This window comes from Sphaerodactylus townsendi, linkage group LG04, assembly GCF_021028975.2.
Source record: "Sphaerodactylus townsendi isolate TG3544 linkage group LG04, MPM_Stown_v2.3, whole genome shotgun sequence".
Classification (NCBI taxonomy): domain Eukaryota; kingdom Metazoa; phylum Chordata; class Lepidosauria; order Squamata; family Sphaerodactylidae; genus Sphaerodactylus; species Sphaerodactylus townsendi.
In genome coordinates this window covers 16,061,482-16,085,082 of record NC_059428.1, presented here as the reverse complement: position 1 = coordinate 16,085,082, position 23,601 = coordinate 16,061,482, and the positions used below count along the sequence as shown (strand labels likewise).

The 23,601-nt window shown below is 46.3% G+C and overlaps 1 protein-coding gene across 1 annotated transcript in view; it reads left to right on the top strand.

Moving 5' to 3' along the window:
- The first annotated feature begins 3,619 nt into the window (after window positions 1-3,619).
- LOC125431442 (dipeptidyl peptidase 1-like) overlaps window positions 3,620-23,601 on the top strand; it is a 269,788-nt gene continuing 249,806 nt past the window's right edge. The window contains exons 1-4 of the mRNA XM_048494217.1: window positions 3,620-3,881; window positions 7,288-7,433; window positions 15,037-15,203; window positions 16,413-16,568. Of these exons, the coding sequence (XP_048350174.1) occupies window positions 3,701-3,881; window positions 7,288-7,433; window positions 15,037-15,203; window positions 16,413-16,568 (650 nt within the window). The 5' untranslated portion in view covers window positions 3,620-3,700. The remainder of the gene's footprint in view (window positions 3,882-7,287; window positions 7,434-15,036; window positions 15,204-16,412; window positions 16,569-23,601) is intronic.

Sequence of the window (23,601 nt, the reverse complement as noted above, 5' to 3'; positions counted from 1 at the left end):
TATATATCGAGAAACTGGTGAAGATAAATATTGATTTAAATAATGACTTAATGTTCATGGGTGTAATGGAAGACAGAAGGGTGGATAAACAATATAGTTATATGTATAAAATAATGATTAAAGCAGCACATGCAACAATAGCCTTGGGCTGGAAAGAAAAGAAAAAATGGACACTTCAGAAATGGTCAGAATATATCTGGGAACAAGTGACACTTGATATTTTTTTCGATATATTAACCAAAATAAGATGTGGCAAGATAAACAGAATGAAATTTTGAAGATATGGATAATATACGTGGACTAGATGAAAGAAGCTCGAGTCAATGAAGAAATATTTATTTATTTATTTATTTATTTATTTATTTATTTATTTATTTATTTATTTATTTATTAATTAAATTTCTAGGCCGCCTCTTCCCCGGAGGGCTCGAGGCGGCTCACAACATGGCTGTTGTCCAACAGCAACTCAAGCAACATAACTTAAACATATTAAAACTCCAGCAGCAGTTACACACAGTTTAAAACAATTCAAACAGTTTAAAACAGTTCAAACAGGCGCCCGTTCCTAAGGCTAAAAAGCAAGGAAAAAGAGAAAAATAAGAAGAAGAGAGGGAGGGAACAGGCGGGCCCAGATGGAATCACAGCAGGCCCGACCAGGATGACAGAAGGTGGAAATTGGCAGCCTCAGTTACAGTTCCAATTTCAGTGGGGGGCAGTAGAGCCGCGGCCAGCCTCTCCAAAGGCCTGGTGGAATAGTTCTGTCTTGCAGGCCCTGCGGAACTCACCAAGATCCCGCAGGGCATGGACTGATGGAGGTAGGGCATTCCACCAGGCAGGGGCCAGAGCCGTGAAGGCCCTGGCCCAGGTCGAGGCCAGCCGCATCATCGCGGGGCTAGGGGTCACCAGAAGTTCCGCCACCGCCGAGCGTAGTGGCCTATGTGGGACATAAGGGGTGATGCGGTCCCGTAGGTATGAGGGCCCCATGCCACGTAAGGCCTTAAAAAAAAAAAAAGCTGGCTATTACCGGGTAGGTTTCCTTGGAAGAGCGCATCCGAACTCCACTGGGAGCCAGTGCAGAGCCAGCGTATAGCACAGGGGGGTGATATCACTCGGTTCCAGCCGAATAGTCACACCACCTGTCAGAAGCCGATGCCGGGCTGCATTCTGGACCTCATAGCTTCAACTTCCGGATCAATCACAAGGGAAGGCCAGCGTAAAGCGAAGTTACAGTAATCTAACCTCCCGAGGTGACCAAGGTCGCATGGATCTACAAATGGCCAGGAATGCGTGCTGGGAGAGATAGGGAGCCAACCGCCGTGCCTGGCGAAGATGAAAAAACGCAACCTGGGTAACATGGGCCACCTGGCTCTCCATTGACAAGGCAGAGTCCAGGCGGACCCCCAGGCTACGAGCCAGGGATGTCGGGGCCAAGACGACCCCCTCCAATGTAGGCGGCTGGAATTCCCTTGGTCTCTCCCCCCGGCCCAGCCAGAGGACCTCCGTCTTTGTTGGATTAAGTTTTAACCTACTCTGCCTCAACCAACCAGCGACCGACTCCAAACAATGCTGTAGGGAGAAGAGGCTACAGAGAATGAGAAGATGCTGTAGGGAGAAGAGGCTACAGAGAATGAACTTACTGCTGTTTGTGTGACAAAACTATGAAGAAGAAGTAATGGGGGAGGAAGGGAGAAAAGGGGGGGAAAGTATTGTTTGAAAATGTATGAAGAAGGAAATTACTATAAACTGTAAAATTCAAATGATACAATAAAAATTATTTTAAAAACATGATTCTCTGGTCTGAAGTTGCTTGATGGGGGGCTGTTTTATGAGGTAGAAGCACCAAATTTGCATCGTGGCTGCTGGCGATTCTCCTTACATGAACCCCCAAAATTGGGGAACATTGGGTCAAGAGGATTTGGTGCCTTAACCTTAAAACCTGCCCTCAGAATCCTGGAAAGATTTCCCATAGGGTTAATAGATCCCCAAATTTTCAGATAGTTAAAAAAAGCTGGGGGGAGGGGATATTGATGTAAGAATTTGGCTTTTTTGGATTTTCTGAAAATTTTCATGTCTATTAATCCAAAAAATACTGGAAAATAATTGGCGCACACCCTGGTCTCTCCTTGTCTTCCTGCTTATGTGAATCAGGATTTGATCCAAAAATAAAAATGCACAGACTGCATTCTCTGCCTTTGAAGTGGTATCTGGCAGGGGCTTCGTATCTGATGGCGTAAAAAATAAATCCTAAATAAATATGAAGGAACAGGCACGGGTGTCATATCCCAGGTGAGGATCAAGAAAGATATGTAACTATTACTCGCAAATGCTAAGTACATTGGTTGCTGTGGGTTTTCCGGGCTGTGTGGCCGTGGTCTGGTAGCTCTCGTTCCTAACGTTTCACCTGCATCCGTGGCTGGCATCTTCAGAGGGCCAGACAGCCCAGAAAACCCACCACAACCAGTTGAATCCGGCCCTGAAAGCCTTTGACAATACGTTAAGTACAATGTTTATAATTGATGTGGCAGGTCATATTCTGTTGTTGTTACCGCACTGCCTGGGTAACTTTTATTCTCCCAGATCCGTCAGCTCTCAGCAGCGCAGAGGAACAGAAACAGGACCCAACACAGTGAGAATAGTGAAAATAAAAAATGAGTTTATTGAGATGCTGACCTACGTGTCAGCACCTCCACACCACGGCAACTGCAGCCGCCTAGCAGCTTTACAACCACTTTTATACACAGTCCCCTGCCCGGGAATCCGGGAGGGTACAGGACAACCTATAACCATTCATTCACAAATACATAGGAACCAATAAAGAGTCCAGAGGGCAGTCCCTTCTTGAATTTCGCGGTAGAGACAGGGCAAGGCGATAGGCACAAGTGGGAAAAACACAAAAGAATCCTATGGGTGCTTAGGGCCAGGAAACGAAACCTAACCTTATCTGCCTGCTGGTGGGATTAAGGCAGATGGAGGCACTTCTTCCGGGGTCCCGTCCACGTGCCCAGGTGGAGCAGGGGTGGATTCCTGCCTTGGGCAAAGGAGGTTCCATCCAGATACAAATACAGAATACAACTTTAATCCCTACATTCTACCTAATGCAACTTGTTCCTATCTAACTTATAAAGAAATAAAACATAGTTTCACCTTTCTTAAACAGCAAGATCTGAAATGGAATCATTCCTTTCTGACTCCGCTATCATTACTGCCAGAACTGCTTTAAGTCAGGCTGTCTGCCAAAATTAATATGTGCCTAAACAATAAAATAAAAGTGATTAAAAGAAGAAGAAAGGTATCAAGATGAGTTTGGATTTACACCCCACCTTTCTCTCCTGTAGGGAGACTCAAGGTGCCCTCCAGGCCTTAGAAGGTGCAGTTTTGAGCATTTATTTCTGGTAAATTTGTACTGTTGTAGGGAAGGGAGCTGATAAGCCACCCTGAGTCTCAAAAAAGGATCCCGGCTGAAGCTCGAGATCAGCTGGGAGGAAACCCTTTCTGCACCCGGGGGGGGGGGGACGCACCACATGAGCTCTTGCACAACAGCAAGTCCCAGCCCCCGGAGGAAGCAGACCCGCTTTTCATCCACACGTGACGTCCCGGGGCGGGTCTCCCTGCGCCGTCTGTTCCGGTTGCGGATTGGTGGAAGGGGGTGGGGGGAGAGTCTGTTTCTCTTTCGCTCCTGGGTCGGGGCGGCAGCGCAGCCATGGCGCCGCGGGTCCGGTGCGCATTCCTCTCGGTTGGCCTGCCGCTGCTTCTGCTGCTCGCCCGGTGCGCGGCGGACACGCCGGCCAACTGCACCTTCCAGGACCTGGAGGGCACCTGGGTGTTCCAGGTGAGCGGCGGCCGAGGCGCCCCCGACCGCCGGCTCAACTGCTCGCGAGTGGGTAAGTCGGTGCCCTGGGCGCACGGCGCGCCTGGCTGGTTGCTGAGAGTTGGCCACAAAGTAGCCCCCTTTGGGCTGATCTTTTCCGGGATCGCGTTGCCGCTCTCCCGTTTTTTTGTTCACTTGAACTTCTAGGAAGGCTTCCCGCTTTAGGGAGGGCTGGGTTTACTCCGGAGTTACTCCGGTTGCGGTCGAGGGGGCTGGCGTCTAGTTCGCTGGGCTGACATTTTAGCCTCCCAAGTGAAACTAGAGACAAGCATGGGATAGTCTCGAAGGAGGAGGAACTTCCTCGGCGCCAGAGTAGAAGTTGTGAAGGTCGACGCCCCGACTTTATGGCTGGGTGCTTTCCGCACCTGAGGAACTGAGTTCTGGCTTGGAAAGTGGCTCTAAAGGAGCACCGTTTTATTTTGAATGTTTTCTGTGGGTGCTATAGGAAGGTTGTTAAACCAGGATCTACAATAGGAGTAACCAACTCTGGCCCTCCAACATCAGTCCCTGCCAGCATTCTACTCACCTCCACTTTTGTAGACCTGGGGGGTCCAACTCTGGCCCTCAAGATGTACATGGACTACGATTCCCATCAACCCCTGCCAGCATGCTTCCACTTTTATAGATCTGGGGTGTCCAAATCTGGTCCTCTAAGATGTCACATGGACTATGATTCCCATCTGTCCCTGCCAGCACGCTACTCACTTCCCCTTTTGTAGATCTGGGATGCCCAACTCTGGCCCTCCAGATGTTTATGGACTACAATTTCCATCAACCCCTGCCAGCATGCTTCCACTTTTGTAGATCTGGGGTGTCCAACTCTGGCCCTCCAGATGTTCATGGACTACGATTCCCATCAACCCCTGCCAGCATGCTTCCACTTTTGTAGATCTGAGATGTCCAACTCTGGTCCTCTAAGATGTACATGGACTATGATTCCCATCTGTCCCTGCCAGCACTTCCACTTTTGTAGATCTGGGGTGTCCAACTCTGGCCCCCCAGATGTTTATGGACTATGATTCCCATCAGCCCCTGCCAGCATGCATTATTTACAGCGTTATGGTGTTCCTTAAACTTGGCCTGTCCTAATTTCTTCCTGCCAATGCCCAACCATGGCAGGGCTGGCAACCGTGGCACCGTGCCGGGATCAGCTTGGTCAGAATCGTGAAGCTCATCAGAAGCTGGTGCAGTTGCTTCAGATATGGGTTAGCTGCTGACTGTAAGCGGACAATGAAACTTTACCTACAGAGGGCTTGAACGTGACCACTTCCTTTGCATTCTTTTGGGGGACCTCTTAGCTCTTGTATCTTATCATAGCTTGAGAGGAGGAGCAAATTAGTTTAGCAAGAAGCATTGTATTCATTCTGATACAGCTTGGAGCTCTTGTCTACTCTTCTGCTTTATCTGGGAAAAAAAAGTCAATAGAAAAGCAGACAGATTATGCAAACAACATTTCCTCATCAGAAGAGGAAAGGGTGATTCCCCCTACCTTTCCGATGAGTTGACACAATTTCTCTGATTTTTCCCCTCTAAATCACGAGTTCGGTGGCTTGCGCAAGTTCCCCCTTCTTCGAGACTGTCACGTGAACTCGCTCAGCATTTTTGGAGGCTCCAGACTTCGAACGAATAACAAGTTGGGTGGACTGACTGGGTGATGGTGAAATATTTTGAAGTATTTCTTGCACCATCCAATATATATATATATTTTTAAACTGTCATCAGATTTTGGGGCATTGTGACTGTTCACCGTGGAACAATGAAATTGAACTTGACTTCGTGTAACCAAGTTGTAACCTTTGCAGCACAATCTACCGTGTGTGTGTGTATGCGGAAGGGCTGTGGAGCTGGCGTGGCCCACTGCCAGTCCAGATGGTGTAAGTGGCACCTACACAGGTGAGAGTGCCACTAATGCCACGCTGGGGCACTACACGGCTCTGCATCGTCCACAAATGCTGCCATTGTGCCAACACAATGGGGCAATCCCAGGGTGTTCCCAGGGTTAAGCTGACTTTAGTCCTGAGGGAACGCTTTCTTGTGCGGCTGGCAGTGTATTCATGCATAGCTTGTTGAATTATAACAGTGAGTTTTGGACCCTTGCTGACTTTTCTGCCCCCCCCCCCCCTTTTCTTATTGCATCTCCCCATTCCTCTATGGAGACAGTTTTTTCCTCAATTGCTGAGAAACTCCCTACCCCCGGGGTAAAAAAGTTTTTGGGAAAACATTTTGAAATATGTCGAACAGTTAGTCAAAGTAAAAATTGATGTAAACAATGATTTATTAATAGTGGGGATAATAGATGATATAAGCGTAAATAGAACTTTGGAACCAATGTATAAAATAACGATCAGAGCAGCACACGCAGTGTTAGCGTTGGGCTGGAAAGATCACAAGAAATGGACAGTCTCAAAACGGTTAGAATATATTTGGGAACAAATACAGCTAGAAATTTTTGAGAGACTGGCAAAAAATACACCGCGGCAAGAGAAATTAGAAGATATTGTGAAATTATGGACATCGTACGAGAAATGGATGGAAGAAGCCGGATTTAACGAAGAACGATGGAACAAGAGAATAAGAAGAATGAACCTTCTGCGGCTTGCTTGAATAACCAATGAAAAGAAGGGGGGAGAAAAAGGAAAAATGTATAGTTTGAATCAACATATTGAATGTAACAAATATAACAATATTCTATACAATAAAAAATTATATATAAAAAAAGAAACTCCCCACCCCCTTGCAGGGTTAGGGCCCAAGAATCTGACCCTCTTTCGAAGACATCCACACTTGTAGACCTCCCTGTATCTGTTGGCAGTGAACTTCATGGAAGCTACAAGGCTACCAATCTTGATCCTCCTTGATCTCAGATTGCAAATGCCTTAGCAGACCAGGTGCTCGGGAGCAGCAGCAGCAGCAGAAGGCCCTTGCTTTCACATCCTGCACGTGAGCTCCCAAACGCACCTGGTGGGCCACTGTTGAGTAGCAGAGTGCTGGACTAGATGGACTCTGGTCTGATCCAGCAGGCTAGTTCTTATGTTCTTAAGGCTACTCCTTAGGAAGACTCATGCGGCCCCAGAGTCAATGTTCAGAAGTTATAATTTGCCAGTTGATACTGGACCGCGTCGTGGTTAACCAGTCTTTTATCTGGCTGCGAAGGCACAATCCAGCCAAACAAAAGCACTGTTGACAATTTCCATTCTTCGAACGAGAGGCCGAAGCCCGTGTCTGCCTCCCTTTTGGAAACAGCGGCGACGTGCTTCCTGTTGACTGGATTGACTGGAGGAAAGTACAGTTGACTGTGTAATATCTAGACTATTTGGAAAATGCAGGTACCGCAGCTGAGTTCCGCCTCGCGTTATGTATAATAGCACCCAGACTTGCCGCTGAAAACATCACCTTTTCCTTCCCTCTCTCCTCTTCAGGGCCTGTTGAGGAAGAAATCGTGGTTCACCTCCACAAGCTCGACGTGGCTCAGGATAATGACGGGAACAGCGGGTTCTTCACAATAATTTACAACCAAGGCTTCGAAGTGGTGTTGAACAACTACAAGTGGTTTGCGTTTTTTAAGGTAAGCGGAGCGAGTGAAGCGCCCTTCCTCTCCAGTCCAGGGTTTTTCACAACAGGGTGAGGTATAGCAGAAAATGTGGTTTCCAAGTCTGAGCACACAGTTCCATCTGGCAGCACCCAGCAAAGTATATACTTTTGGTCTAGAAATGCTCTAAAGCAGTGGTGGGATCCAAAAATTTTAGTAACAGGTTCCCATGGTGGTGGGATTCAAACTGTGGTGTAGCGCCAATGGGGCTGGGCGGGGCACGATGGGGGCGTGGCCGGGCATTCCTGGGCGGGGCTGTGGCAAGGACGCAGCTGCTGCGCCCGGTCCTGGAGGCGGAAAGCAGATGCACTGCGGGGGCTTGGGCTGCCACGCACGCCGATGCACCTCCTGCTAGACTGCTCCAAGTTCTGGGCGCTACTGCTGAGAGGAGGGGCGTAACTAAGGCAAAAATCACATGACAAAATCACCAATTAGTAACCCCCTCTCGGCACACACAAATAATTAGTAACCTACTCTCGGGAACCTGTGAGAACCTGCTGGATCCCACCTCTGCTCTAAATAAATAGAGCCTTTTACAGATAAAAGACTTGCCTTTTACAAGAGAATGTTTGTGTGAATGATGAGAACTCCCAATGGAGAACTTCCCCCCCCCAAGTCAGATTTAGTTGGGAGGATTTAGCAAAATAAAACAGGTGTATGGTGGTATCTTAAAGACTAACAGCGTTGATCGAGAATAAACTGGGATTCAAGCGTGATTTCTGCCTTGGTGACTTTTGCAAGGACAGGAAAGCAGGCTAGAAATTTTGTAAAATAGGAAAGAGCCCCCACCATGCCCTTCCCCCCAGGGTGGAAGATTGTGCAGGGTCACTATATGTTGCCTTCACTTGACAGCCCGTCCCACCACTAACATTTCCTTAGCATCGTCTAAAGCAGCGGTTCTCAACCTGTGGGTCGCAACCCCTTTGGGGGTCGAACGACCCTTTCACAGGGGTCGCCTAAGACCATAGGAAAACACATATTTCCAATGGTCTTAGGAACCGAGACACAAACAATTTTATGGTTGGGGGTCACCACAACATGAGGAACTGTATTAAAGGGTTGCGGCATTAGGAAGGTTGAGAACCACTGGTCTGAAGTTTCCCAGAGTTACATCTGCCATGGTTCCTTCATAATAACATAAGAAATCCAGTGGATCAGTTCAGAGTCAGTCAAGTCCAGTTATCTCAGATACTCAAATCTGTTGGCCCCAGGTGCCTTTGGGAGCTCACATGCAGGATGTGAAAGCAATGGCCTGCTGCTGCTGCTGCTGCTGCTTCTCCCGAGCACCTGGTCTGCTAAGGCATTTGCAATCTCAGATCAAGGAGGACCAAGATTCGTAGCCATGATTGGTAGCCATCACGTGTCCCTTTCCTGTGTTACTATCCAGATGTACCTTGGTCTGGCATTACAGCGGGATAGTACCACCACTCACATGGAGGAGTGGGGAATTCAGCCCTGGATTAACCATTACGTAAAATAAGTACGTGCTTAGGGGCCTCAAGTACAGAGGGCCGAACAGAGGTTTTTCCCCTTATCTCAGCTAAGTATTGAGGCAGACTTGTTATGTCAGATTAATTTTGAGCTCTTAACCTCCTACACCACTGCGGCTCCCTGACCGCTGACCAGCAGTGTATGCTGATTCTCACCTAACTTGCAAGTTGCCAGTGGCAAGTAACATAATTAATGAAAATTTCTATACCGGTGACAAGAAAAAGCAGATTGGTTTATTCTTCAGTTGCAAGCCTGTAACGAAGGAGGAGAGCTGACAATCGTTTTAGTATCTAGTAACAATTTATTTTATTATTCTTTCCTATTGAAGCCTTGCTAAGGGAAATCTGATGCCCTCTTTAGCAGTCAGATGTATTCACCCAGCATCGTGCTGTCAAAATACAGACGACACAGATTCCGAAGCAAGCATTTTGAAAGGGGCGGGGGGCAAGCTTTAAGGTCTTTCTACGTGTGTGCCAAGAAAGCTGATATTTGCTCTGGCCATTTCTGCCGTCTTACGCTTGCAACTTAATAAGTCAGCTGCCAGCAGCCTAGCCGGAAAAAAGATAAACAGCTTTTTTTTCTGCTGACATTCCTCCGTGCAAAGGTCTCCCTTGAAGTCTTTCTCTCTGTTGCCGAAGCATTGAGATGGGTTTGGAATTCTGATTTTTGTCAAGAGCGCTTCGTAGCTGTCTTTGGTGCGACCGGTCATTTGGCCCTGTGGTGCAAAGGTTGCAAACATGTTGTGATGTTGTCAGCTGTGCAAATTAGGGACTTGCTCCCTGGCTGCTTATGAGAGATGCACAAATTGTGGGTCCAGTTTTCACAGATTTTTTAAAAAAAAATATGAGAGAAGAAGAAGAAGAGGAGTTTGGATTTATATCCCCCCTTTCTCTCCAGTAGGAGACTCAAAGGGGCTGACAATCTCCTTGCCCTTCCCCCCTCACAACAAACACCCTGTGAGGTGGGTGGGGCTGAGAGAGCTCAGAAGAGCTGTGACTAGCCCAAGGTCACCCAGCTGGCGTGTGTGGGAGTGCACAGGCTAATCTGAATTTCCCAGATAAGCCTCCACAGCTCAGGTGGCAGAGCGGGGAATCAAACCTGGTTCCTCCAGATTAGATACACGAGCTCTTAACCTCCTACGCCACTGCTGCTCCTAAAAATAAACTTTTTTTATTTTAGTGGGTATGTGTGAGTGTGTGTCGATGTGTGAGGACCCCTTTAGGATATAAGTGGAGGATTTGCATGATATGGCACTCCTCTGGACAGAGATTCCTGCCACCCGGTAGCCATTGCATTGTACATCGTTTGAATTTTAGTTTTTGCTCCGGGTTTTGTAGTAATTTTTTTCCGGCTGGCTACCGTACATTTCCAAAGCGATGCTGCCCTCCCTCCCCCCCATTACTACTTCTTCATAGTTTTGTCACACAAGCATAAGCATTTTATTGTCATTGTGCATGCACAACGAAATTTACAGCAGCATTCCTCGATGCACACAATTTCAGACTCATACCCCATCCTCACTTTCCCCTTCCTCCACCCATCCCTACACAGCCCCAAACACATCAACACAAAGCCTCAGAGTTTAGCATTAGCCACAGCTCTAGAGTAGAAGCTGTCTCTAAGCCTCTTTGTCCTAGTTTTGATAGACCTGTATCGTCTGCCAGCAGTAAGTTCATTCTCTGCCGCCTCTTCTCCCATATTTCTTCATTGACTCGAGCTTCTTTCATCCGGTCCACGTATATTATCCATATCTTCAAAATTTCATTCTGTTTATCTTGCCACGTCTTATTTTTGGTTAATACCCTGTTTCCCCGAACATAAGACATCCCCGGAAAATAAGACATAGTAGAGGTTTTGCTGAAGTGCGAAATATAAGGCATCCCCCAAAAGTAAGACATAGCAAAGTTTTTGTTTGGAAGCATGCCTGACGAACAGAATACAGAAATATAAGACATCCCCTGAAAATAAGACATAGCGCATCTTTGGGAGCAAAAATTAATATAAGACACTGTCTTATATTTGGGGAAACATGGTATATCGAAAATATCAAGTGTCACTTGTTCCCAGATATATTCTAACCATTTCTGAAGTGTCCATTTTTTCTTTTCTTTCCAGCCCAAGGCTATTGTTGCATGGGCTGCTTTCGTCATTATCTTATACATATAACTATATTGTTTATCCATCCTTCTGTCTTCCATGACACCCATGAACATTAAGTCAGAAAATGAACTGGTTGGCAAGAAGGCCAAACATATTTAGATTTTAAGTTCAATTGACATTGAGGCATATTGACTGGCAGTTGTACTAATTAGCAGCAGGCTTCTTGGAATCACTTTCCAGACAGATGTCCTGTTGGTTTCAAGTGGTTGGTAACATAATCCTTCTTCGCCTGTGAACATTAAAGGCAAGTGCAAACTGTGTGTATGTGTCGGTAAGAAAGCTGTCAGCTAGAAAGATCCCATGCATGTTCACTTTACACACATAAAACCAGGAAGTAATACCTGGAAAACTTGTGCTTTTAATCACATGTTCATCTGTTAAACGTAGCTTGAGAATTGTTCAGTGAACATACAAAGCGAACTCAAAGGGTACATCATACATGGGTTACACATATAAGAACATAAGAACTAGCCTGCTGGATCAGACCAGAGTCCATCTAGTCCAGCACTCTGCTACCCGCAGTGGCCCACCAGGTGCCTTTGGGAGCTCACGTGCAGGATGTGAAAGCAATGGCCTTCTGCTGCTGCTGCTGCTCCCGATCACCTGGTCTGTTAAGGCATTTGCAATCTGAGATCAAGGAGGATCAAGATTGGTAGCCATAGATCGACTTCTCCTCCATAAATCTGTCCAAGCCCTTTTTAAAGCTATCCAGGTTAGTGGCCATCACCACCTCCTGTGGCAGCATATTCCAAACACCAATCACACGTTGCGTGAAGAAGCGTTTCCTTCTATTAGTCCTAATCCTTCCTCCCAGCATTTTCAATGAATGCCCCCTGGTTCTAGTATTGTGAGAAAGAGAGAAAAATGTCTCTCTGTCAACATTTTCTACCCCATGCATAATTTTATAGACTTCAATCATATCCCCCCTCAGACGTCTCCTCTCCAAACGAAAGAGTCCCAAACGCTGCAGCCTCTCCTCATAAGGAAGGTGCTCCAATCCTTCAATCATCCAATCATCCTCGTTCAGTCATCCTCACATAACTTGTTGACAGGCCTATGCAGTGTGCGGATTTCCAGAAGTGTCTCCCACACTGTATAGGGACATACTTCTGTGAGGAATTGTTTCATTTTGCTACTGGGAGGCAGACGCCAGTGGATGGCCAGTTCCGATTCTGGTAGAAAACGTGGGTTTGGGGAAGGAAACCGCAGGCTCACATATCAAAAACAACTTCTGCCGTTTTCTTTAGACAGGCCGTGAGATAACAAGTTTCTGTAAACTTTATCTGCCTGCGCTTGTAGAGCTTCGTTTTTTTAAGTGTGATCTTTGATCTGTTTTAAAATGAGTTATTTTTTCCCCTTGCTAGCTGTCTGGGCTTCCTATGGGGTGGGTAAACCATTTTTGCAGAAGCAGACAAAAGTTTGCGTTGAGGTGTGGAGTTCCTGCAGAACTCTGCTGTGGGATACCAAAGAAAAGCACTTCTGGCTTTTTGTGACTTCAGATAATACGTGAGACAAGTGCAGGTATAAGTCTCTGAGGCTCATTCCGCACATGCAGAATGATGCACTTTCAAACTGCTTTCAGTGCTCTTTGAAGCTGTGCGGAATAGCAAAATCCACTTGCAAACAGTTGTGAAAGTGGTTTGAAGATGCATTATTTTGTGTGTGCAGAAGGGGCCTGAGAAATGGTTGAATAAAATTTACTATAAGGAGTAGCAGTGGCATAGTGGTTAAGAGCAGGTGTACTCTAATCTGGAGGAACTGGGTTTGATTCCCCGCTCTGCCGCCTGAGCTGTGGAGGCTTATCTGTGGAATTCAGATTATCTTGTGCACTCCAACACACGCCAGCTGGGTGACCTTGGGCTAGTCACAGTTCTTCTGAGCTCTCTCAGCCTCACCTACCTTAGAGGGTGTTGGTTGTGAGGGGGGAAAGGTAAGGAGTTTGTAAGACCCTTTGAGTCTCCTTAGAGGAGAGAAAGGGGCGATATAAATCCAACTCTTCTTCTTCTAACTATTTGGTCCTCCTGAAGGAAACCAAATGTCCTGGTACAGAATTTAGATTGCTTGGGTATAAAACTCGAGATCCAATTCAGACTGTTCTGTTTTTTGCTATAATGAGATGATGCTTATGTTATGAGAATATGGTCTGTTATCCTAAGGGGGGGGGTCCATAAGAGGCACCCCTTCCCCTCCCAAATTGGTTTTGGACTTTGCTATACCAGGGTCCATTATAAAATGTGGGCATGTTTAATGACTGAGGCCAGATGGGGAGTGAGGAATCATCCCATGGAGGTGGCATCGGGCCACTCTGCTGAATTTGGCCTCTTCAGGCACTTATCCTGGTGGAAGAGCAAGCACTACTGGTGGGTGGTCTCCATACTCCTCCTGGGATACCCAGCTACACCTCTGAGTGCCACAACTGCGTTCCTGCACCACTGGCGCAGCCTGGGTTTGTAGAGAAGTACATGGCAGCCCGGACCATGGACTTGTGCCTCCGCGGAGCTGTATGAAGTGGTTTCTGGCAGCGGGGAGGATTTTTGGGTTTTCCTGCCTTCCTGCCCTGCTGGAAAGTCCTCTGAAGGTGGCAGGGCTCAAGCCGCCTAGGGCTCTGCTTTAGGTTGCCCGTCCCTCCTGTAATCCATTAGTATTCTTTTTCCCTACCTTTCCTCAGAACGTTTTACCAGTTGATTACAATGGAACCCCTGATCCAACCTTCACCAAACTGGATGGGTCTTGTAAAGAGAACCCCCCGCAGCTAAGCTGCAAATTTGGTGACTCGTAATCCCCCCTCCCAGATGAATCCGGCAAATTCGAGCCCTTCGGGGACGGGGCAGTATATAAGCCTAAAGTCTAAATAAATAAATAAATAAATAAATAAATAAATAAATAAATAAATAAATAAATAAATAAATAAATAAAAAATGGACGTGAAAATGCCAGAAAAACAACAACAGCTTTTTCACCTTGGTCTCTTTTTCGGCCGAAAGGAACCCAAACCAGCTATTTTTGCTCTCTTTTTTTTCTGACTTCCCCCTTCTTTTCAGAGAAAGCGAAAAGGGAAAAGTTTGCTTTCCTCGTGTCTTCTCACTCCTCCTGGCTTTCGCCACCCACGCAACATCAGTTCCTCCGGCAGGGATAAACCAGGAAGTGGTGATGGATGGGCAGACCCACATGACTAGGTGTGCTTTGCAGCAGGAAAACCCCATTTTCAGCTAAAGCAGTGGGGAAAACCCGTGGCAAAGCACACGGCCACACGGAAGTGCGTAAATGCACAAACGCCCTTTGTCTACCAGGCTTTGTCTCTCCAGTAGCTGAATTTGTAATCATGACAAGACCTGTCTTCCTAATGACCGGGGCCTGCTTCAGTTGACCTCTGGGGCCCACACACAGAAAGCGTTTGGTGGCAGTCGTTGCAAAATGTCATACTTGCACGATTGGTTGAATTGTGGTTGTCAGGCATCTGAGTGGCAGGGGTGTGGTCAGCAGATGCAGACAGACCATGGCTGAGTTGTCCAAGACCGGTCATGAACGGTCCTTCTCCTTCAGAGCCTGCGTGGCGTAGTGGTTAAGAGCAGGTGGATTCTAATGTGGAGAACTGGGTTTGATTCCCCGCTCCTCCGCCTGGGTGGCAGAGGCTTAACTGGTGAACCAGATGCATTTCTGCACTCCTACATTGCTGCTGGGTGATCTTGGACTAGTCACAGTTTTCTCAGAACTCTCTCAGCCCCACCTACCTCACAAGGTGTCTGTTGTGGGGAGAGCAAGGGAAAGGAGTTTGTGAGCCACCCTGAGTCTCCTTACAGGTGAGAAAGGTGGGGTATAAATCCAAACTCCTCTTCTTCAGTGTTATCAGGGTGGTCTGCACTATAAACGGGAAAAGTGTGTCTTTTCTGCACATGTAATAATTGATCTGTTTTCTTTTGTTCTCCAGTATGAAGAAGATAAGGAGAAGGTGACCTCCTACTGCAATGAGACGATGCCAGGATGGGTCCACGACGTGTTGGGACATAACTGGGCATGCTTCACTGGACACAAGGTCTCTCCTCCAGCCTCTGGTGTTCATGTAGATCCACTCCCTGTTCGGCCAACCTATGGAAGGTGAGCCAAAGGGGGATCCATCTGATACTTTTTTATCCCAACCTTCTTCCAAAGAGTTCAGATCAGTGTGTAGTTTAGAAATGCTGTTCCGTTTAGTGAATAGCTACAAAGGTGATACCTCTAGATTAGTCCTTAGCGAATGGAGATAACTGGGCTTGTCCAACTGGTTCTCATTTCAGAGATCAGACAGCCTTTGTGTTTCAGATGTGCTCTGTTGATCTTGTGCATCTATTGTTGTGGAACTTTAAAAGTCACAGCTTTGTGAAAATTGCACTAGTGCCGTGGTGGCGAACCTATGGCACTCCAGATGTTCATAGACTACAATTCCCATCAGCCGCTGGCCATGCTGGCAAGGGCTGATGGGAATTGTAGTCCATGAACAACTGGAGTGCCATAGGTTCGCCATCACGGCACTAGTGGAACTCCACAAAAAAGCTTTTCCTGGATGGGTCAACTTCTGGATTTGGGGGCTGTGTAGTGATGCAGCACCCTGCCACCCAGGTGAATGCCTGTGCATTGGTATCCTTGCCTGTTTGCGTGGCACTAGTGGCAGTGGCACCTGTGCAGGAGTTATACCGCTTCCACTGGGATGTCTGCCGCCCTGGGATTGTCTAGTATAGGGGTGGTGAACCTATGGTTCTCCAGATGTTCATGGACTATAATTCCCATCAGCCCCTGCCAGCATGGCCGATTGGCTGTGCTGGCAGGGGTTGATAGGAATTGTAGTCCATGAACATCTGGAGAACTTGCAAAATTCTCTATATTCCAATATATAAATGACACTATAGTGAAGACAACTGCTGGCATGAACAGACTTACTAGACCAGAGGTGGTGAACCTATGGTTCTAGTCAAACTCAGATCTTACTCAGTGGCAGTTAAATTTAAGAGAACCCTCTCCTCTTTGATTAGGGGCTGGGTCTTTGAGAGAGGAGGGCGGTGGCTCAGTGGTAGAGGGTCTGATTTGCTTGCAGATGGTCCCGTGTTCAATTCCTGGCATCTCCACCTGAAAAGATTGGGGGGGGGGGGGAATGAAATACCTGAGACCTGGAGAGATGTAGACAATCTGAGTAGACAACGCCCACCTTCATTGACCAGTAATCTGATTGAGTATGAGATGTGTGTCCATATGTTCTTGGGCTATAATCATAGCCCTTGTATTGAGCTAAGTCATTTGATCTGAGCTCGTTACCTGTACGTGTGTTTGCAGGTATCTGAAAAGGCCCTATATCTCCAGTACTGACTTTGTGAAGGCAATTAATGCTGTTCAGAAATCCTGGACAGCCACAACCTACCCAGAACATGAACTGCTCACCTTGGAAGATTTTCACAAGCGAGCCGGAGGATTGAAGTCCAGAATACCCAAGTAAGAAGGTGTTACTTCCCTGGAAGATGACAAGTCTGTTATTTAGAACCGCAGACAATGAGATCATCTCACGTTGGTTTCCGAAGAATGGGGTGTGTTATCAGATGTTTGTCGTGTAGGACTAATAACAGTACTTTAGGATGAATCTCTTTAGCCTGCACAGTTGCCCTTAGAGCGGTGATGATACAGCTTAAAGCAGCTACATGTGTCTCAGCCCTGCCCTGAGCCCACCCTGTAAGGCCCCTCATCTTCGTTGAATATACATCCCACCCGTTCATTGTTCATAGCCTATGATCAAGCTGGTTCATAGATTCAGACAAATGAGATCTTAGGAAAGGCTGATCCACTTAAGACTGCAGGTGATTTTTGGAATAGTCCCCTCTATTATAACTTTTTGGAATAGTGACACCCACTCAGTGACACCCTCTTTGTTCTCCCCTCGTCCAGACATTCAGATACTGTCTGGTTTTCTCACCCAGAGCCCTTGCCTCCTAACCAGTAGGAACTGTAGTCTGTTTGGGAGTCACTGGTGCATATCTTGTGCTCTCTGGGAATTGAGTATCAAAACACAGTATCGGTATGTGAGCAGCATTCTTTATGCTCCGAAGAACCCATTGAGGGTTATGCTACAAAGAACCCATTGAGGAGGTCTTGGAACCAGATTTTTCTGTGTTGCTTTTTTTTAACCCCCACGAGTTGATCCCAGGAAATCCCTGTGAGCTAAGTTAAACAGGACTGACCTGGCTGGAGAAGGTGGGTTTTTAAAGAAATAAAATAAAATAAAAAGTTAAATAAATGATAGCAATGAAGGGGGAGATAAAATGGCCCTTTCTGGCTCTTCTGCCAGTATTATCTTAAAGACACCAAGGTTACCAAGAATAGGCTCTCAAAAGTCAATGCTTGATTTGAGAACCAGCGTGGTATATAGTGACTGAGAGGAGGGGACTCTAATCCGGAGAACAAGTCTCTCTACATGAGAGGTGGATTCTTATCGAGCAAACTGGATTTATTCCCCTGCTCCTATGTAAGAAGCCTGCTGGGTGACCTTGGGCTCGTCACAGTTCTCACTCAACAAACACGCGTTGCATTAACCACTTTTATATTGTGCAAAACAGACATTCATAAAGTGCATGAACAGTGAAATTCAGTGCAGAACAACTGTGAAACATTCAGCATATAACAATACAGCTTACAAGTAACCCTGATAGCAGCATTCACTGGTTGTGTCTCCAATTTATCTCAATCAAGTCCTCTTATGTTGTTCCGCGTGTTTGTGGAGTGTTTGTTGAGTAAGGAATTTTACATTGCATTGGACTCGTCACAGTTCTCTCAGAACTCTCTCAGCCCCACCTACCTCACAGGGTGTCTATTGTGGGGAAAGGAAGGGAAAAGGAGTTTGTAAGCCACCTTGAGTCTCCTTACAGGTGAGAAAAGTGGAGTATAAATCTCTGGCCCCTTCCGCACACGCAAAATAATGCGTTTTCAAACCACTTTCACAACTGTTTGCAAGTGGATTTTGCCATTCCGCACAGCTTCAAAGAGCACCGAGAGCAGTTTGAAAGTGCATTATTCTGCTTGTGCGGAATGAGCCCAAGTCAGAGAGTTTTCAGCTCTCAAAAGCATATACTTTGGAAACCTTGGTGGTCTTCAAGGCACTACTGGACTTGAACCTTGCTTTTCTAAGCACACCAACATGGCTGCCCACTTGAAATTTCTGCCAGTATGGCTTCTGTTGGCGTAAGAGGCAGGGAGGGCCGCCCTCCTCACTTCCATATCCGTTACCCCTTCTTAGCCTCACTTGGCATCCACGTAGGCCCCTGATCTTCAGAGTGTCTTTTTGCAGTTTTAAAAGAGACTCTTGAGGCATGAAGGTATGTGAAGAGGAAGAGAAGAAGAAGAGTTTGGATTTATATCCCCCCTTTCTCTCCTGTAGGAGACTCAAAGGGGCTGACAATCTCCTTGCCCTTCCCCCCTCACAACAAACACCCTGTGAGGTGGGTGGGGCTGAGAGAGCTCCGAGAAGCTGTGACTAGCCCAAGGTCACCCAGCTGCCGTGTGTGGGAGTGCACAGGCTAATCTGAATTCCTCAGATAAGCCTCCACAGCTCAAGCGGCAGAGCGGAGAATCAAACCCGGTACCTCCAGATTAGATACACGAGCTCTTAACCTCCTACGCCACTGCTGGCGCTTTTGTGAGATCTGGCTTCACGCTGCAGACAGCAAATGTTTTCGTTGCTGAACAGCAGTGACTTTTGGGAGATGAGAACGCTGGGAGGAGGCCTGTCTGTCCTTAAACGTATTCCGCTGCTAAATGCTGCACTTTAGCCGGAAGCTTAGAGGGGAAAAGTGGTTTAGCAGTAAGCAGACAAGGACAAACTTCTTTCAGTAGCAGCTCATTAACTATTGTTAACGTTCACCTGAAACAGCGGCTCGGAAGTGGTTCTTAGCCTCTGCGACAGCTGCATTTAGTATCATTTTGGCTCTTTGGCGTCTGCAGTTGGATTGCATACGTTGCCGCAGGCAATTGTCTAGCAAAAAAGTACAGGGGTCCAGAAGTTCCACGCTATTAAGCACTCGAGGATAATGCCGAAAACAAGACTATGTGACTGGCATTTCGATTGCCACGAACTCTTTGCTCCCGTTCTGTCTGGCGGTTCTCTCTTCAACCTCCGAAACGGAGTCGTCGCTGGGGGTTGTCACGCGCAAGCCGCATCATCCCTGTTGTGTATGTGTTTGCAGCCCGGGGCTATAGCGAGTCTCTTCTGTGCTTCGGGCGAGCTCATCTTGGGATGAACGTGAACTTGTAAGGGCACTGTTGTGGGAGTCCCGGGTCGTTTTCCTCCCCAAATAGCAGAGTTTGGTGGGCAGTTTGGTTGATGTAAGATGGAAGGCGCACAGCCAATGGCAAATGGAGAAGTCGATCTATGGCTACCAATCTTGATCCTCCTTGATCTCAGATTGCAAATGCCTTAGCAGACCAGGTGCTCAGGAGCAGCAGCAGCAGAAGGCCATTGCTTTCACATCCTGCAGGTGAGCTCCCAAAGGCACTTGGTGGGCCACTGCGAGTAGCAGAGTGCTGGACTAGATGGACTCTGGTCTGATCCACCAGGAGCAGCAGTGGCGTAAGAGGTTAAGAGCTCGTGTATCTAATCTGGAGGAACCGGGTTTGATTCCCAGCTCTGCCGCCTGAGCTATGGAGGCTTATCTGGGGAATTCAGATTAGCCTGTACACTCCCACACACGCCAGCTGGGTGACCTTGAGCGAGTCACAGCTTCTCGGAGCTCTCTCAGCCCCACCCACCTCACAGGGTGTTTGTTGTGAGGGGGGAAGGGCAAGGAGATTGTAAGCCCCTTTGAGTTTCCTGCAGGAGAGAAAGGGGGGATATAAATCCAAACTCCTCCTCCTCCTCCTCTTCCTCCTCTTCCTCCTCTTCCTCTTCCTCTTCTTCCTCTTCCTCTTCTTCTTCTTCTTCTTCTTCTTCTTCTTCTTCTTCTTCTTCTTCTTCTTCTTCTTCTTCTTCTTCTTCTTCTTCTTCTTCTTCTTCTTCTTCTTCTTCTTCAGCAAACAGAGGACCCTGAAAGATCAAAAGTAAGTGCCCAAAGGTCAAGAATAAAATTACAATAGGGGCCAAAAATTCAATTATGAAAATTATACAAATAATAAAAAATACAGAAAATATTCATTTGTTGCCAGTTAAAAACAACAACACAAGTGGAATCCTTTATAGTCTACATTACAAGCATATTTCCACACAAATGGACATTAAAGCCCAGTTTTCAGTGCCGATCAAATATGTTTCAGCCAAATGGCCTCCTTCAGTAATAAAAAATTTGTAGTCATCCCCGCAGGGTCGTCGCTAAGGAATAGGCGAGACGCGGGGGGGGGGGGGGCGGTGTACACACAAAATATAAATACAAATAAACACATTATTAAAACCCTTAAAACAGCGATAACAATAAAAGAGGCGTCCGCCAACCCCAATTTTAAAAATTCTCCCCGGGGAAAAAGAGAGGGGGGGGTGGAGAGTCGTGTCAGATGGTAGGCCCAGGTATAAGCCGATTAGGGGCCGACTGGGGGGCACCATTCAGCGGCTGGGTCCTCCTTCTTGCTTATTAAATCTGCCATGTAACAAGGCAGAAGGCATAACATTAAACCTGGTGAGCATTATGGCTCTCCTTTGAGCAGGGTTTATTAAGCAGTACAGGTAGTGTGTCAAGTGGCCCCGTTCAAAAGGGAGAGAAAAATACAGGGGGGAGCACATTTTCTGGGCTGCGGTGATTAGGGTAGAGAACTCTCTATCCAATAGTTGACCTTTTAATTTTCTATAAGCTTCTGAACAGGACAAAGGGCAAAGTGAATCCACTGACAGTCCAATAGAGGCCATTTTTTTCTTCAATTATGGAAAACCAGGGATTGGCAGAGCCAAACTAGACATGACAGCATCTCCAAGTCCATCATGGGGATGTGACTGCTATTTTACGTAAGAAATTCCCTCAGTTTACACAAACTGAGAAGCATGATGCTGACTGAAAAGGCACCGGGGGGGGGGGGCATAGTTTTTTGTCTCTCTTCCCTGTGTGTTAGGTCTCGATCCTTGAATCAATAAACAGGGTCTGGACTGTTGATCAGAAGCATTTATTGGAAAGGTAACGAAGCACCCAGCTTGCAAGAAGCCAGAGCTGCCTGACATGACTTTTGTAACCCTCTTTATCCAGAAATAATCCCCCCTCCTGTTTTCCCAAGGAATGTGAGAAAGTGTTACATCGGAGCCTAAATGCGCCCCAGGGTCAGCGACGGAAAAAGATAAAGCCACCTGGCCTCCTACCCCCACAGAGCTTCCGTGGGAGTAGAAGGTGTCAGGGATAAGCCTAGTTATCTATCAAGCATGTGAAACCATAAAAGAGAGAGATCAAGGGAAGAATATTCCACTAATACAATTATTACATTTAACAGGCAGAATACATATATCTAAAAGCAGTTATATTGACAAGGATTCATGTCAATCACCTAGATCTAGAGTGTCCAACTCTGGCACTTCAGATGTTCATGGACTACAATTCCCATCAGTCCCTGCTGGCATGGCCAATTGGCCATGCTGGCAGGAGCTGATGGGAATTGTAGTCCATGAACATCTGAAGCGCCACAGTTGGACACCTCTGGCCTAGATCACTGCCTATTGGCCTGGAGTTTGGATAATCACTGATGGGAATTGTAGTCCATGAACATCTGAAGTGCCACAGTTGGACACCACTGGCCTAGATCACTGTCACTAAAATGGACAATCACTGTCTATTTTATACAGCCCTGGCCTGGAGTTCGGAATGCCCCTCAATCACTAGGTGCTGCCCCTGACATTGTGAGATGTTTTCAAGACCACAATCCCCTGGCATTTGGGATCTTCAAAGTGGCACATGTGTGTGTGGAGGGGGGGATGGAACCCCTCCTACGCCATGCTGGAATCCTGATCTGGATCAGACCCCCATGGCTTTTGTAAACAGCGAGAATTTTATCTCTAAAATGGTAGACATGTCCCCATATGGACTGGGGAAGACCATCATGTCTAGCTGTGCTCTGATGGGTACCAAGAAAAGGGGAGAAAATAACTTGATCCCAACTATATTGGTGTGCCTTGTAAGGGTCCAGATAACCACAATACAATTTTATCAATATCATCTATCTATCTATCTATCTATCTATCTATCTATCTATCTATCTATCTATCTATCTATCTATCTATCTATCTATCTATCTATCTATCTATCTATCTATCTATCTATCTATCTATCTATAGACCACCCTCCCCAAAAGGCTCAATGTACACATGACACAAAAGTAAAAAATGGGTAGTAAAAAAACCAGCTCATGAAAAACATAACTTCTGGAAACCAGATCCTACCATATATTGAACATAAATCTCACAAATAACGGCACAGGCATTATTGCAATTGATTAATATATCACACGGCCAGCAGAACCATATGGGTTCCAGCCCTTACAGCCTCCCTCAGTGGTCAGTGACAAAACATTTTGAAATGCACATTCAACAGTTCATGTATAAACCCACATGAGAACTTGCTTTCTTGTCTGTTGCGCAGTGGATAAGGATTTATGAAGTAGGTCTAAAACATATTTCTATAATAACTGCACAAACACTTAAGATCTTCAAAACATTTCAGATCTGGTATTGAATTGTCAGTATCTCTGAATGAGTGTATCATCAATTGTAAGTTTTAAAAAAATATTTTTTTTAATTTTCCCACATAAAAAGACAATATAGAAACCTCTGTGTGTGTGTGTGTGTGTGTGAAAGAAAGAAAGAAAGAAAGAAAGAAAGAAAGAAAGAAAGAAAGAAAGAAAGAAAGAAAGAAAGAAAGAAAGAAAGAAAGAAAGAAAGAAAGAAAGAAAGAAAGAAAGAAAGAAAGAAAGAAAGTACAACCCATTACATCATATAGTGACTTCCAGCTATCTCATCTTTGGCTACAGGTTAACTCTAACTTCAGTGCATATAATTAACATGTTGATTCAGTGATTCATGAGAACATAAGAACTAGCCTGCTGGATCAGACCAGAGTCCATCTAGTCCAGCACTCTGCTACTCGCAGTGGCCCACCAGGTGCCTTTGGGAGCTCACATGCAGGAGGTGAAAGCAATGGCCTTCTGCTGCTGTTGTTCCTGAGCACCTGGTCTGCTAAGGCATTTGCAATCTGAGATCAAGGAGGATCAAGATTGGTAGCCATAGATCGACTTCTCCTCCATAAATCTGTCCAAGCCCTTTTTAAAGCTATCCAGGTTAGGGGCCATCACCACCTCCTGTGGCAGCATATTCCAAACACCAAGCACAGGTTGCGTGAAGAAGTGTTTCCTTTTATTAGTCCTAATTCTTCCCCCCAGCATTTTCAATGAATGCCCCCTGGTTCTAGTATTGTGAGAAAGAGAAAAATTTCTCTCTGTCAACATTTTCTACCCCATGCATAATTTTATAGACTTCGATCATATCCCCCCTCAGACGTCTCCTTTCCAAACAAAAGAGTCC